The 16,921-nt window shown below is 36.2% G+C and overlaps 2 protein-coding genes across 4 annotated transcripts; both read right to left on the bottom strand.

The window, feature by feature from the left end:
* Positions 1-4,672: 4,672 nt before the first annotated feature.
* LOC121330906 (GTP-binding protein Di-Ras2-like) lies at positions 4,673-11,925 on the bottom strand. Of its 3 annotated transcripts, none has more exons than XM_041277861.1 (3): positions 11,865-11,925; positions 10,469-10,616; positions 4,673-5,984 (listed from the first exon to the last, which is right to left on the bottom strand). In XM_041277861.1, exon 3 carries the CDS (start codon positions 5,881-5,883, stop codon positions 5,287-5,289), a length of 597 nt encoding a protein of 198 aa, XP_041133795.1. In that variant the 5' UTR covers positions 5,884-5,984; positions 10,469-10,616; positions 11,865-11,925; the 3' UTR covers positions 4,673-5,286. The 3 variants fall into 3 exon arrangements, 2 of the variants coding, with proteins under 2 accessions (XP_041133795.1, XP_041133796.1); XR_005951913.1 differs by lacking the exon at positions 4,673-5,984 and adding an exon at positions 9,667-10,273; XM_041277862.1 differs by lacking the exons at positions 10,469-10,616; positions 11,865-11,925 and adding an exon at positions 7,276-7,375.
* A 2-nt stretch (positions 11,926-11,927) lies between these two features.
* LOC121330909 (syntaxin-2-like) lies at positions 11,928-16,333 on the bottom strand. Its single transcript, XM_041277868.1, has 4 exons — positions 16,110-16,333; positions 15,127-15,264; positions 12,906-13,016; positions 11,928-12,370 (listed from the first exon to the last, which is right to left on the bottom strand). Exons 1-4 carry the CDS (start codon positions 16,146-16,148, stop codon positions 12,287-12,289), a joined length of 372 nt encoding a protein of 123 aa, XP_041133802.1. The 5' UTR covers positions 16,149-16,333; the 3' UTR covers positions 11,928-12,286.
* Positions 16,334-16,921: the final 588 nt, after the last annotated feature.

The following is a 16,921-nucleotide window of genomic DNA, read 5'->3' on the forward strand; positions in this document are numbered from 1 at the left end:
TGTGGAACATTTTTAAATCACATGCGGAGTATTTCTGCAAGTTGTGGGCAAAGAATTCTAATCTTCAGCCTTAACTGAATATATTTCTTATGGGATCATAGAAGGTGTTTGATATGATTGGACATAAGGGAACAGATTTTAAAACAATATATTTAACTAAATGCAAAGAAAAAATATATATATAAATTCCATAATATAGGATCCTATATTGAAAGAATTGTGAAAAGAATAGATTATTTAACCAATTCTTTCAATCGTCTGTGGAATTAATGAGGTGCTTGGTGTTCGTGCATCGCATCCTTGTTTTCAAAATAACTGGGGCTCATCTATAAATGAACATCTCCAAAGCAGACAGTTTCTAAATTGTGTTCTTTGAAACAGCGCTTGGACAGCCAATTGTCTAATTTGTGAGCAATTTAAACATGGAAAGCTGCTTTTATTTTGAATGCAGATGGCTGGTTTTTAAGGTATCACAGTATAAATTATTTGAGTTTAACCTGAGGCTTCCTGATACCTCATTGCTACAGATCAGCCTCACTCCCATGCTCTACCAGAGTGAAGCTAGTCCATTAGAAGTGAGGGAGGAGCAAGATCAGACCATGGAACTGAGATGGACCTCTAGTTTAACACAAAGCAGCTAGCTGCACCCCCCTTCATGTATATCTATAAGGTGGTGCTTAAAAACACATATGCATGTCACAAAGTAATATAGTGTGGAACACAAGATAATGGTATTTTATCATTTTAGAAAGAATATAAATGGAAATACATTTGATGTGCTTGTTTTTTATGGTAATTGTGTGTAATTGCTGGTTCCTGCATTCATGTCCTCCAGGCTACTGTACTGATGAGTTTACCCACAGAAGCATTCGACCCAAAGAGCTGCGGGTACTTTTGTGCACTTTTTGGGGCGTTTTTTTATTACAGCATTGACATTTCCTCGCTGTGAAGAATCTGGTTGCAGCAACACAGTCGCTATAACTGGTTAACCATACTTTCAATTGTATAATTATCGGTTACAAAGAGTCTTTATAAACTAATTAAACTGTGATCTTAGGTATGATATTTCATGAGTAAGTTAGGATGCATGGAAAGTTTTTTTGAAACATTTTACTCACTGCAGCAAGAATAACTGTAATAATTACACACAGAATGCAAACTGGCAGCTTTAATATTGTTTTACTGAGCCAATCAAACTGTAAAGCAAGGATACCACTAATGTTTGTCACATTAGCGTATCCACCAATAGCTTCTTCCCAACAGTTTTGGAAAGTACATTAAGTGTGTTTTCTGTTAGGAGCTGGAAGGTTACACTTAAACTCCAGCACCTTCACATCACATATCTGGAACTAATCAAATGCTGGCAATGCAAGAAATTCCAGTTCTAAAAATAAATTGTGTTTTTCACAGGTGGAGGACCACAATCCACAGGCACATTTTTTGTCAGGTTTGCTTAGCAGGAACTAAACAATAAGCACCTATTATTTTTTAACACCAGTCAATAGAAGCTATCCTTTGTAGAAATACACTAGGGCTTGCTTAATACAATTTCATATAAATAAAAAAAAAATTAAATCAATTAATTTGACTCTCATGTCACCATAGTCTTGAATATTACTTTATTTTATTTTTTGGAGATACTTCACCATTAATGAAAAAAAAAAATGAAACGCAGGCCTTTCAGGGTTTATTTGATGCTGAATTTGTCTATTGCGAAATTGCATCTTCGGGTTTTCATTATTCTAGCATCTGTGTGCATTTGCATGTAGAAGAGTGTGTTACAATACATGAGAGTACAGCAGGTCTGCACAGAATACCATTATCTTTCCTTTGTTGTCATTGTCAGTAGTTCAGTTAAAAATGTCCAACTTTATAATAGCGTTTTTCTCTTCTGCTAATACAATTAATACAGTTTTAAAGATTAGCAGGTTCATTGTGTTTTTTTCACAGAAACAAGACGGTAATATTTTCAATAAAAAATAAGCCCCATATGTACAAAATAGAGACCACCATTTAGAATGCTTCAGCTAAAGAATACAATATGTTTGGAAGAATTAAAGTTTCCCGTGGTAAATTTGTATAAGACGCAGTCAAAGCCAGTAACAATCCATTATTTGAATGTTAACTCACATGGTGACTCATCAGTTAAAAGTGCAAGTGCAGTGCATATATCACCTGGAGACTGGAGAGTCAGGGCACTGCTTTACCTGCTGTAGGGTCAATAGCCTGCACAGAGCCAATATGAAAAATTGACATCTGATCAACAGGGGTCTGTAGGCTGTACACCCGAGGAGAACATTTTGTATTTGCTGCATTGCTGCTGTATTTCAATCTTACACTTGAATAGCAAATTCTGCCTGCTAGGTTGCATTCTGATGTGTTTAAATGGGCTAATACTGTTGCTGATACCCATCCCCTTTCTAGTGAGAGTACTGGACCGGCTTCATTTTGAATCTGATTGTTTTAGTGCCCAATCGCCAGGTATACATTATGTTTCACGTACATTATCTTTTAAATAAGATTTGCATGCAAAGTTATTGTGGTAAACATTTTAAAGGAGTTGAAATGTTCTTGAACCCGTGGTTTTGTTTGTCTAAGCAGGACATACTGACTTTACTCGCATTACTCCATCATTCATCTGCTGCTGTCAGTACACGCCTCGTTCCCTTAATTGAAAACAGTATTGCTGTGACACTCTTCTAAAAAATGCATGACATATTTCCTACCAGTATTGATCTTCTTCCTACATGTTCTATTCAAAAAGACTGCAGAGTAAAACAAGATTATGCTGGGGAATCCCATGTCTCTTCCTTGTGTCAGCACTGTAAGTACTAATTATGACAATCACAGGCTTCCCCACGCTGACAGAGCCCACCTACTGTGAGAGAACCACAGTGGATTGGATTGGCAACCCCCTGGGGAATATGTTTTGTTAGCAATTGCAGGGGTGGACTTTTCCTAGCCCCACACACACCAAAGAGAATCTTCATTTTCCTCTATAGTTACAGCTCCATGGAAAAAAAAAAAAATAGAAAAGAAGTAATCACAGAAAAATATTGCCAGAGTAAAACAAAGAAACCGACAATAAAAAAAAAGGCTTTTCTAGTCTGTAAATGATAACAAAATGGTTAGAAATATATAATATCAATGTACAGAAGCTCAGTTGCTGTTTCTAATTTGTTTTATGTTTAATATATTTTGGCTTTTGCTTTTTGTTTTTTTTTAGAGATGAGACCATGTTAAATAGCAATTCATATCTTTGCACAGTCTTTATAGGTCTGTAAGCTGTCAGTGGAGCAATGCCAGACTTCTGCCTCCTACATTCCACACATGTGTGAGTGTAGATTCTGAGTGGGTTGGTGCAGGGTTCGCCTCTGCTTCTGGCTGAAAGAGAACAGGTCACCCAAGACAGAAAAAAAGATACAGCTGTGTGGTATTTAAAAACATAGCTTTCCAAATTTTGTTTTCCAGAACCAATACCACTAAGGCATAGATATGAAACTACTTCAAGATATACAAGGACATGGCCACAGACATAGTGTAAAATTGAGAGTTAATAAATTCTATAAAGGTTTATGAAAAAATTACATTGAGAGAAATAAGACTTGACTGTATGGCCTGATAATTCCTATTTCTCACTTGAGTGAATGGAATTCACATAGTAAATTTATATACTGTGAGCGTTTTTTTTAGCATCATTATTAATTGTCTTTAGGTATTTGAAGTAACTAAGAGAATATATATATTTTTTAGCACTCCATACATTAAAAACGCAATGCAATGAATGATACTGAGAGTATTAAGTTAGCACATTAGGGTTACACATTTGAAGGTCAGTCAGTTTCATTGTCTTGATTCTCGATCACAGAAATGGAAGACAGATTATATGGCCAATATGACAAACAATTTAAAAATGTTTTTTCTTTGACCTTTTATAACCTCCAGTCTATAAAAACAACAGGAAAAATAGCAAGCACGACAGCCAAGTACTACAGCTGTGCAGATTCATGGAAGATACACAGTACATTATTAGAGTATACGTCACTCAGAATAAATAAAAGTTTGTATTGACAGGGGATTGAGCCCTGGATTTACCATGCATTTTGACAAAACAACACCAGATCTGGCACTAATGTCTTGTTTATGCAAAGCTCACTCCAAAAGCCCCTCTCCAGCAAGACCCTGCTTTACAGAGTGATGATGATGACTTAGGGTGATGACCCAAGAGATATTGCACTGTTCATTCTCTCTAACCACTTCAGTCAGGCAACAAAAGAAAACACCCACGCTAAAAAGCAGTTGCCTCTAGAAGCTGCTTGCCATTGTGATCTTTCCTGGAATCATTAATTGTCTGTCCCTTGATTTGCTATTAGTCATTAGCCAGCATAATGCACAGTTCCTAGAGTTTATATAATTCAAAGAAAAACACACTTACACTTTTCTTGTATCAGTTTCAAAAACCTTTGTTCCAGGTTTACAGTTAATTGGAAAATATAAATATAAACGATTGCACATAATGATGCAGTGCATGACTTCACTAAGTAGCACGAATCATAAAAGTGCAATAGCCAGCTATTGTGTCTGTATTTCAAAATAAATATACTAGACCTGGCCAATTATAGCAAATATTGATTATAAAAGTACATTAGTAGGTGTGAAGACATTTCAGACCTCATGAAAAATGAGGCAGAGAGAGACCCTGACATTCTGAATGAACCTGGACAAGGCCCCTTAGGCTTAGTCATTTCATGATTGTGCAGGAAAATGAATGGATGCTTTAAGTGCCGTGGGAGTCTCTATACAATATAAAAATGAAAACACAGTGCAAACGGTTAAGGGGCTGAAGAGATTTTACTCAACATTCAAGATATTCTTTTAAAAAAGGGTGTGCGTAATTTTAATCCCATGCAAATGTGTATTAAATGCATGCTTTAGTTCGACATTTCTAAAAGCTGCATAAACGTGTATATGCAAAATCTGATTACATTGTATTCATATAACAAAAGCATTGGTTAAATTAAAAAAAAGCCCCAGTCTCTGCTCCAAGTGCACATGTTTATAGCAGATATGGTAATGACAGTTTAACGATAGTTACCAGGATGAGCCAATGAAGACCTACACACATTTAAAGCAGTTTTGTTCTTCTCTTGTCTGCCGCAGTCCAGCAGGATGTACTGTGCGTGCTTTACTGTCATTTGTAAAATAGGCAAGTCTTTTACCCGTGCATGGCTCAATGATACCATGCAGTGAAGCATACCCAGCAGTGGGCATTTATGTTACATGGGATTACATGAGAGAGCATTTCCCTTTCAGACGCTCTTTTTTCTTTAGTTGCTTTGATTTCTTTCCATCCAACTGCAGACTCACCGTCCTCCTCTTTTCCAGGTTCAGCAGCTCTTGAAAAAGCTCCTGCACATTGTAGTTCATTTTGGCTGAAGTCTCCATGAAGGAGCACTTCCACTTGCTGGCCAGGCTCTCCCCCACACTGGCCTCCACCTCTCTCTGAGCCTCGTCGCACTTGTTTCCCACCAGCATGATGGGAATGTTCTGTGTGTCCCCCTTGATCTGGCAGATCTGCTCGTAGATGGGCTGCAGTTCTTCCATCGACTGCTTGCTGCTGACCGAGTAGACCAAGATGAAGGCATGGCCCTTGGACATGGACAGCCTCTGCATGGCAGGGAACTGATGGCTCCCCGTCGTGTCTGTGATCTGGAGGGTGCAGATGTTTTTATCACAGCTGATCACCTGTCTGTAAGTGTCTTCTACAGTTGGGATGTAGGTCTCTCGGAAAGTGCCTCTGACAAACCGTAGGACTAAGGAGCTCTTCCCAACCCCGGCTGCTCCGAACACCACCACTCTATAATCATTACTTTGTTCTGGCATCTTCTCAAGTTTTCCCCGTTGCAGATAAATACTTGTCAGTAGTTGAAGAGCTGTCTGGTTGACTGGTCCTTGTACTTACATGCCAAGTGGACTGTGTGTATCTGTAACAAAACAAAAAGACATTGATGAAAACCTGTGCATGAAAAAATGTATGATATGGCATTGCATGACTGACTGTTTAAAGTAGCAGATGAACAATAAAATAACAAATGCTTAAAATCAGCAGTTATAACACAGTTCTGGGTGGTGAAGATAAAATGGATGTTTTTTCGGAATGCATATTCTTGTAATGGAAATTCACTTAGGTACCATACAAGCTATAAAATAGTCATTTACATCTTCAGTCAGCCTTTGAAAACATATTTCCTTGGCTTCAGCGTGTAACCTGGACATGGATCAGTAAACACTAGTACACGTTTTTGTACAAGTATCAGATATTACATTATGAAAGTGAATGTTCTTTTTATAACCATCTAGAGAGTTGAGTCGCAAGATCAATTTACAACATGTAATTAGATCTATTGTTTAACAACTTATTTAAAAAATATAGATTATACGGGCAATTGAATCCTAAATACATTTCACTTTTGCAACGTTTTGTCAAAACATTTTTTAAAAGGATAGTTTTTAGCTATTTACACAAAAATGTATGAATCAGAATCATAAAGTTTAATGACGTGTTAATAATGTCAAATGGTAACTATTCCAATTTTAGTGTTAAAAAAATGAGCCGCCTCCGTTCATTCTGTGCGCAGGTGGGATTCGCCTAAGCAAGACTGCACTTGAAAGAAAGAACATGGAGCCAAGTGTGGTGTTATTTAAGCACTCTTTCTGCACATGCTAAACAATAGCTTTTCATAAGAGACAAACACGTATGCATATATGTTTCTAACCGAGTAAGATAGGCTACAATTGAAATCATGTAATTTTTACAAGAACTGAAACGACAAATAAAATATCAAAATACTCTGTGTGACTTGGTTGGTAAACCCATTATAAGTGAAGCATTGAATGCTACGGGACAGTAGTTTATTTTCTGAGTACAATGCAGCAGGTTTTTGATTAGTAAACTGATTTTGCACTATATTGTCCGTCAACATTTCCGATTATAAATCCAAACAAAATGTAATACGAAATATTATTCAGACCTACTGTATGTGTAAACAAATCGTAAATGTTAATATAAATAAATACTAGAGGCACGTCACAATGCAGACACTCCCAAAGCCTGGCAAGTCGTTTTTAAATAACTGATCTAACAGCTGTCTACATAGTCATATACAGTATTATGTTTGCTTCTTATAGAAACAGGGGAACCATTTTTTTCTTTCTTAAAAGATGACATACAGAAAGACACACATGAGGCTGCTACGTGATGATAATTCGACCTACCTGGTGTCAGTTTACAGCGGTAGGTTCCCTGCTAGACTGTACATAGAAATTGCAGAGTTGTACAGCCACTATATAGAAAGCTCAAAAGGGTAAATACCATTCAAATAACGGGGGAAGCGAAATGGGAAAAAAAAAAAAAAAAAAAAAAAGGCTGATGGAATTGGATTCATTCCCTTAATTTTGCAAATAGAATTCCATGTTTCGTGTTGGTCTCGTAGGATTGATGTGTATTTCTGATCTAATGAGCCATTATAGAGCATTTGGGGGCAAAGGTTGTGTTTTCGCAATGTAAACATCAGCACCCTCCTTTTCATTCATTCTTTGGGTATATGGTCTAGCCCATTCATGGATCTGTGAAAATAACGTGTCATGCTATATGAATACTAAAATCAAATTCTACTTTTCCCATTTCCTCGCATGCTCATTCACCGTTGACAGTCTGGATCTCACACACTGCAAAATTGCTGTGCTTAGTTTATTAATATATCATTTCTATCATTGTACTCTTGCATGAAAATTGCTCTCGTTTACAAATACGACCTGTTTTGGACACTGTGTAGTGTACAATGGTATATGAGTATGGCTATCCATCCCGTTCTATACGGAGTCTCTCAAGTGTGTAGTTATAACCCCTTTTAAGATTTGTATTGAACTCGTCAATGCATTATGTCCATCTGGTTGCTGATAGGAAAAGGCAGACACCATCTCAAAACACATTAGATCTGAAAGCAGCCAGCTTTATGTTTGCAGCTCACTGTGTGAGAGGATGTGAAAGCAGCCCATTATGTTGGTTGTATATGTCCTATGGTAGCCACATTTTTTTGTCCTTGTCTGAAGCAAATGCTTGGAAAGTAGCAGGTAGCATAGAAATGATGGAACACGAGGGGAAAGTGAATATTTTTTTTTTTTTACTGCAACAAACCAATTACCAGTTCCGTACTCCCATCATTAAGCTTCTGCAACATTAACACTGGCTTCCAAATGACCCTTTCAGACTTTTTCTTTGAAGTGCAATTTATCAACAATATGTAAAGTGGATCTTCCTTCCGACAGCTTAAAATGAGTTGAAGAATCATATTTCTTAGACCGGCTGCAGTTTATATACCAGAATTGGCTTCTCACCAGAAACTGTATTAAACAATTGAATTACCTACAGTGCTTCTCCCAAAAGGTGCAGAACAGTTTAATACAATAGCAAAGACCTGTAACATGCTTCTGTAGTACATGAACATGTCTTTAATGGATAGTGGACATCTGGAGCAGGAGGGAGAGTATTACTTATTTTGATATCTGTTCCAAGTACAGGTTTCACCTATGGCGGTATATGGCTGGTTTACACACACACACTGTGGGTTTCTGTTCGTAATTTTATTTAAATATAGATGCTCAGAAATCGTATCCTGCAAAGGACAGAATTACACAAAAAAAAAAAAAAAAAAAACTTTGCACAGTGGTGCTTTGAGAGAGCAGCTCATACCCAAACGGCAATGAACAGTGGTAACCCTATCTCCATAGTGACTCAGATTATCAAATTCAGACTAACGAACGTCAAGTAATACAGAATGGCATTATTTAATCTCATTAGTAATAAGACACCTTACTGGTGCGGGCTTCTTTGTGCTCCTGGTTGTTTGAATGTGCAAGTAATTTAACAGTGTGCTGCATTTCAATCTCTGTAGTCTTGCACACTGAACGCTCTAGTTATTTCCCACCAGCTTGTTATCCTTTTGATCAGCTTAGTGTGCTTTCCTATAGTTTTCAAAAACGTATCACCCAAATAGATGACTCCTCTGTACTACCGTGTACCACTAACCGGGACAGTTAAGGGTTAAAAGTTTTTTTAAAGTTCTCATTGTTTAAGATGTGTAAATTACTAAATTATTATTTCAAAAAAAAAAAAAAAAAAATGAATATACATTCTTAAACTATAACACAGACCTAAAAGACAATTTTCCTTAAACACTGTACTGTAATTATTTTTTTTTTGTAAATTCAGATTCCAAATTTGAGGGGGGACGGGGACGGGGAACACCCCTTTAAACTAAATTAAGAATATTGATTTGTAAAAATGGTTATTCTGTAGTTAGTTGGTGTCAAGGGTCTAATCCAGCAGTGGTTTGTATTTAAGCAAACTGTGGAGCCCCAACTTTGTTTCTGAAGTGGCAGAAGAGACACATGATACATCCATTTTTTTTTTATTATTTATCTTTTTTAGTGTGCACTTAACCTTTGTCCACTAGAGGTCACCACTGTATTACAGTTTACATTTCAAGAACAACGGCACATCAGACCTGATTTTCACATGTCATTATCTGGTGAGGTGCATAAATGGGTGAACACAGGGTGACAAAGTATATAAAAAAAAGGCTTTAAAAAAAATTAAAAAGGAAATTTACAGCAAAGTATTTTATTTAAATTAGCATAAAAAGCACATCTACATTTCCACATGTAATAAATGTAAAAAGAGAACACTGCTTGTACCAACAAAACAGCCCCATCTCACATTTAAAAAAAAAATTATAATTTGTAGCCTGGAATACATCTAGATAAGACTGTCTGCCCTACTCTTACTAATCAGAACAATATAAAAATATCTACATCATAACATATAGAGCTCTAGTGGACTACAGAAAACAGGACGACAAGTCCAGAAGCTTTAGTGTTTCATAGAACTGACTCTTTAAAAGATGAAGTGTGGACACAGCAGATCACCAGCGTACTAAAAATAGTTTGTAGATAGCACTGGCAATTAAATAGAGAAGAAAACATTTCTCCCCCCCCCCACCGTAATATATGGGAGGTCTGAGGGAGGGTCCCCAAGTGGTTATTTTATAACAGAATATAATTGAATGTCTATGTAACAGGTTAATGTTTGGAAATCGGAAGGCCGTTAGCAGTGAATGTATTTAAAAAGATACCGCATCCCATTCAACTTGTTTCCCTTTTCTTCTGAAGACTGCTCCAGCACCTAGATCAGCTTTCACTCACTGCCTGGTAACTACCACAAAAAAAAAAAAAAAGGATGGAAGTGAAGAGTATAAACAAGTGCAAACATGAAGCCTGGACAGATAAACAGTGGAGTTGCCCATAGATAATATTAGTTATATTACAATGAAACTTGGCAATGACCATTTCTTGGCACAACTTGAACTGGAATCCACTTCTCAGCATTCCATGTACACAGGTGCTCTACCTTCCGATTCATGAATGGAGGCTGTGCTATTGGGGTTATTCTTGCGACTCCTTTCCCGTCATCCTGTAGATTTCTGTGGGCCCGTCCACGTGCGTGATGGTGGTGGTCAGCTGGATTTCCTCTCCGCTGTTCACTCCTAGATGACCTGCTTTAAAAAGAAGACAAAGTCTTAAAACATGGACACAAAGCCAATAAAAGGTATAGTTGCAGCTGTAAAACCTTGAGACCCTTAACCATTTGCAGCTATACCATTTTGAATTCTGGTTTGAACACAAAAACCACATCAAAAAGGACGTCAAGGTTACATGGGGGTGCCCAATCACGGTCCTGGAGGGCCATTCCACTCCAGGTTTAGCAGGTAAAATTATGTCATTAACTTCTTCAGGGTCTGGATGGGGGATTAATTGGTTCAATTGGGCCCCTGCTCATCAAGAGGATGAAAGCCAACTCCACTCTGGAGGGAGCCAGGAATACATCCCATGCAAGACGGGATGCTAGGCTTTCATTAGCCACCCAGTTTCCCAGCTGCAGAGACTGCTCAACCACTGAACACTGCAGGGTTCCAAAAGTTTATAGCAAAGTTTTTTATTTATTTATTTATTTTTGAAAAGTATGGTATTAACTCTTAGTCTGTTCCCAAAACCAAGCCATTTCATTTTTGTATACAAATACTGCAATATATGCAGTCCTTGACTGCCAATGAGACTGAAACCAGTTTCCAGCAAGCCAATACCAATACAAACAGTATAAACCGTGAGGTTCAGCGTAGTAGTCACACTGTCCCGTGTTTCTTCTCGTGCGCTGCTACTCCAGTGATCCGCAGTCTGGACTCCTTGTTCGTCATGGCTTCCTGCTCGATACTTGGAGTGCTCTTTCAGACGGGCCTTGAAAAGACCGGGTCTGCTGTTTGGTTTCTTTTCCTCCTTCTCAATTGCCGATTTCCAGTCGATAACCAACATATTTCATATTTAAAGTTACTCTGCATCTTCGTGGTTTCTTTGCGCTAACAATACACAACTGCAAGCCAATCAAAACAAGCCTTCTTGGTTCTCAAGTTTTGTCTGCAACACCCCAGCACTTCCTGGTTCGCCTTTCCCCTCCGAGCCCGCCAGCTTCCTTCTTAATATGGGTTGGACTTCCTGTCCCCTAACACAATCTCTGCCTGGCTAACTCAGAAGCTAGTAATCCACCAGAGCTTAATTTTTCCAACAGCAGCCATTAGTGGCGTAAATTCAAAGTGCTACAAAATCAAAACAAAAAAACCCTAGACAAAGTAGGAATGCATCTAGGTTGTAGATTTCCATACACAATCTCCTGTAATGTACACAGCGTCCCACTATGGCTTTGCCACAATACATAAATGTCAAATTGGATCTTTGTCCAGACATCAGCTTACCATTTGACTGGTCATCCCCATAGCGCTTATGTGAAGGTGCATAGAGGAACATGATTTTAGTAGTTTATCTCTAGATGTGTGCTTGTTGACTTGCATATAGTACATACTCTATGTGATGTTGTAGAAATAAAGTTGTAAATAGGTATAAATACAGTTCATACGCTATAACAACTATGTTACATTCAAATTATTATAATTTAGGCAGCTAACAGTACAATGGAAAGATGACAAAAAACATGACAGCATGTTTAAAATAATATTAATTACAAAAAAACACAAAGGACATTAGATCTGTATGATAATGCTTTATGCATAAAAAGAATATAAGAATTGAAATAAGCAAATATAGATGAAAAAACAACAAGTTCAGCTGAAGCAGCAGTTTTGTTATGACAGTTACCTTGTGCTGCAGGCGAGAGGAACTACTTAATTCCCACTGAGAGACCAATGATTAGTGCAATTACACCAAGAAGAATCACCACAACTATGGCAATTATAAAACTTTTCTGGCAAAAAGATTAGCAAAATGGTTAGGGAACATTCCACTGCAAACAACGGTATTGTTATTCTGGCAAAAATTAAAAGCAAAGGGACTGGTTATGGAATATTGCATTGCAAGTTAGACTTATTACTAACCAGTATTTAACTTGAAAGATATTAAATAATATACAGCACAAGATCAAACGTATCTTGACAGCGTGAATCCTCTTATTAAGGCACACAGGGCTAGATCCTCAAACCCAAGTCATTATGAGGATACATGTTGTCTGAAAGGAAAATAACAATGACGTTTGAGAATCTAGCCCATTTAGTTTTAGGAAGCTGGTTATGTTTGCATTTGAGTATTGAACTTAAAGTGAGTGCATCACAAATACAAGGTAGTAGTAAGATGGGTTAATAACATATAAGCATTTTGTTATATTTAAAACCAAATGCTTTCCACAACTTCATTAAACACTGAAACTGTTTGCCATAAATTATAATCCTACATTGTATGCTACATAACTGTTAATAATACCAAAGAGGTGACGATATCCTTACCCTTCTGGCTTTACTCTGGTATTTCAAGGCTTTCTTTGTTTCTTCTTTGGCATGTTCTATATAGTCAACTGAATTTGTTACGTGTTTCTCTATGTTATTTATCGTTTCCCCCTTAGAAAAAAAAAATATGCATACTGTTTTTTACTGATGAAAGGTAGAGTTTTAAATGAGAAATATATTTCTAACACATACGGTTTATTGTTGTTGTAAAGGCCCAATAGGATGGCTAGTCCACATACTTTAGCACTATTTCTTTATACTTAACAAGAAAATAGTGGTAAAGTTAAATGATCAAAATGGGAGAGATTTTGCAATGTTAGTCTTAACTAACGCATTCCATTTGTTTAGATTCACTTTGTATCTACTATCCTGGTTACTTTTTAAAACACACTGAAACATGTATAATACCTAAATAGAACTGAAAGAGAATCATGAACATGTCTGCAGCACTCTGTCACAAGGAGATGCCACATAAAACAAATACACAAAGTGAATCTAAACAAGTCAAATATATTAGATGACTGATATTTAATATTTCAAGTCACTCATTCAATATTTTTTCATCAGCCAATGCCTAGTCTTTGTGACTCATAATACAAGCACTCTGGTGCATAAGGAAGGCTTCATAACACAAACATTGCTGGCAAACTAAAACAGATGATGCAAGCCAATTTGGTTGCCTTGCAACCAGGTAAACACACCATGGAGTGAAAGTGGGTCAGTTGAAACAATGTAGAGAGAGAGAGATATTATTCAAAATAAAACATAGGATTCACTACAAATGGTATACAAGCTGGTAATTTAAGGGGATCTTTGTGTTGATGTCACAACTTAAGTAAAAAATATAACTTTTTGTTGGTGTTTGGGTTCATAGTATTTTTAAAAAATTGAGGCGGTGTATAATTTTGTTAAAATGCCAATAGGTTTATATACAAATGAAACAAACAGTGTTTTGCTCCCCCCTTAAATACCATGACAATGGGTTTCTAGACCTGACGCTGCTTAACAAAAGTGTATTTGTGCAGCACTGAAGACCAGGTATGTCCATGGAGATAACTGAGTAATAAGAATTAGATTACCTGTGGGTCTGGCACTAGATACACCCAGCAGCAGGAATTAAAGCAAAGTCAGTTAGTATTTTCTGTGTCTCGTATGTTGTAGTAGTGACATCCAGGACTCAGACACAGTTTAAAGAAACAGAGCATACAACCATCATATTTTTTTTTTTTTTTTTTCAAAGTAACAGTCTGGAGAAGGACACAGTTAAAAAGTCAAGTGACTGAAAAACGAAAAAAAAAAAAAACAGAATTTTATTTGCAACGTGGTATCAACTTACAGTAATTCAAAAAAAAAAAAAAAAAAAAACTATTATTAAAAAAAAAAAGAAACGTTCCCACTGACTATTCGTCTTGATAATAAACGGTGACCATAGGGAATGTATTAAGTGATTATTTATATATATATAATATATATATATATAGAATCATATCTATAGCCATATATATATAGATTTATATTAGGGCTGTCATGCAAATACAAATTTAGATTGGTTAATTTATGGGCATTAGTTGATTAAGCTCTTTTAACCACTCTGGTGTAGCCCCTAAACAGCAAAATTATTTGCAATGCACAAACAAGGAAACAAAAAACACTCTGAGGTATATAACTAAATCAAGTTTATTATGTTGGTCAGGATAAATGTGCCACGCTGGACTCTACCACAGCATTTAAATCAACATAGATAAACACTCCAGTTCCAAATACGTAGCACACTATCAGCAATCCTTGTGCAAAACAAGACAATTATGATTTTTTACACAACTTTAAACCCTTTTTATACAAGCTTAAAACCAGTGTCCTACCACATCCGGGGAGCGAAAGCAAGCTCAAATCAGCACTTCCCTAAATAGCAGCACGCATTTCTCTCTATGTCTAGAAAGATTTTTAATGCATGGACTTAATTTGTAAAAATAAATAAATACAGGATGGATCTGCTCTTTAGTATAATTTATATAGTGGGTGTGTGTGTGTGTGTGGTCTATATTATATAATATTATATATATATATATATATATATAGATATATAGTTAGTTTATAAATATTTTTTGGTTTAAAAGCTAAACAGCTGCTGTTTTGCAGAATGGAAGTTAAACTGACTTATTACACACAGTAACACTTGTTACAGAGAACTTTCTGTCCTTCATTATTCTTAACCCAGTACCTGAGATTCCACGAGCATGGCCATGTCCACAAACATCTCATGCAGCTCCTTAATGCTCGATTCCAGTTTGATGATGTCTTTGTGTCGGGATTCAATCTCATTCAACGCCTGCCGAGTGATATGGGAGTCTGAGATGATCTGAAGAAAATGACAAATGTGGTCAATAATTAGCATACTGGTAATCAAGACGGATGTATCAAAATAATGGTCTGTCAGATATATAGAATATATATATTTATATATCTCTATATACATATATATATATTATCTATATATAATATATTATTATTAGGACATAAAAATATACATGAATGTTTTTTTTTGCGTGGGAATTATTATACAATGTAGAATAACAATCATTGTTTCAAAAGCCTATTTTCTGGTACCCATAGTGACATGCAACACATTTGAAAAAAAAAAAAAACAACAAAAAAACATAGGCACTTTGCATATTCCTTATTTTTATTTTATCAGCACATTTATGGCTGTACTTCTCTAACCAGGTCCCTTGTTGACTAATTTTGGTGATGTAAAAGGAAGGAAGTTTCATAAGCGGTCTTGGTCTCAAACACAGCTCTTTGAATGTACCCACAGTAGTTTAAAATGAAATAAAACAGAAAATCTGAGGAGAGTATTGTGACAATGTAAAGGTGTGTGTACGTATTGTTAGAAGCCTGCTTTCTTTCTTTCTTTCGCAAGGAAAAAGAATCTTCTTTCTTTTTTTTCTTTCTCTTTTTTATTTTTTTTTTTTTTTTTTTTTTTTTTTTTTTTTTCTTTCTTTCTTTCTTTCTTTCTTTCTTTCTTTCTTTCTTTCAAATTTAACAAGCTCCCTGAGCATGTTTATTATTCAAAATTATATGTTACACACTAAATTCCAAATAAAATTTGAAGTAAAATAAAGGTTCATGGTTACACAGTAGATAACTGTATAGATTCCAAATATATTACAGTAATAGAACAAACTATGTGTTTTGAATACTTACATCACAAGTAAAAATAGAAGGGTTGCCACTTTCTAGCATATCTTCCAGTTCATCGTCTGTGGTCACTTTACCAGCTAAACAATAATGTCACATTAAGATATACATTAGCCTGAATATCATTTGTTACAAGATAAGCAAAGTCGTACATAGCTTACGTAACAGGCATGATAAGGTCAAGATATCACCTGAACACATTTTCACCAAAAGTTATGTTTTATTTTTAATTAGAGGTTTTTGTTTTGGTCACTCTTAAAATGCCAGTCTCTACTACGGTAGGAATTTCAAATGTTGCACTACAAAAGTACTTGAATGCTAGTCCAAATGACAGACAGAGTAAAACCTGTGGGTTATTGTTTTTCCTTTTGTATGCTGGCATGAATAACAGTCTACAACATATAAAACTTTCCAAATAAAGTCCTGAGGGCTAGCAACAAAACCAGTGGGGTAGTGAGGGGGAGTGCTTGACATGTTTTTTTTTTTTTTTTTTTTTTTTTTTTTTTTTCTTTTTTTTTTTCTGAATACCCCACCATGAAACTATCCAGAAAACAATTTCTCTCCCTAAAAAACTACCCGCGGCGCTTGTTTCCTGGTGGTAGCCAATGCCTTCTGCCAATTGCTTTACAATTTCATTTAATCAATTACTGATAAGTAATGCAATCCAGATTTTGTCTCCAGTAACAAATATGTGTCAAAGTACTCTAGCTCCCTCCCACTCTGTTCAGGTTGAGCTATTAAGTAAGGCCAGTATTAAAAGGAACAGAGACAAGCTGATCTCTGACTGTAAGCATACCTGTCCTCTGAGAGCAACCTGC

This window comes from Polyodon spathula, chromosome 18 (assembly GCF_017654505.1).
Source record: "Polyodon spathula isolate WHYD16114869_AA chromosome 18, ASM1765450v1, whole genome shotgun sequence".
NCBI lineage: Eukaryota > Metazoa > Chordata > Actinopteri > Acipenseriformes > Polyodontidae > Polyodon > Polyodon spathula.

Bases quoted from the DNA above. Each gene is read 5' to 3' on its own strand.
- LOC121330909 (XM_041277868.1), bottom strand. From the start codon at position 16,148: ATGCTAGAAAGTGGCAACCCTTCTATTTTTACTTGTGAT. The intron at 15,265-16,109 runs GTAAGTATTCAA...CATTTTCTTCAG, and splicing joins CTTCTATTTTTACTTGTGAT to ATCATCTCAGACTCCCATAT. The intron at 13,017-15,126 runs GTACTGGGTTAA...TTTTTTTCTAAG, and splicing joins CCATGCTCGTGGAATCTCAG to GGGGAAACGATAAATAACAT.
- LOC121330906 (XM_041277861.1), bottom strand. From the start codon at position 5,883: ATGCCAGAACAAAGTAATGATTATAGAGTGGTGGTGTTCGGAGCAGCC.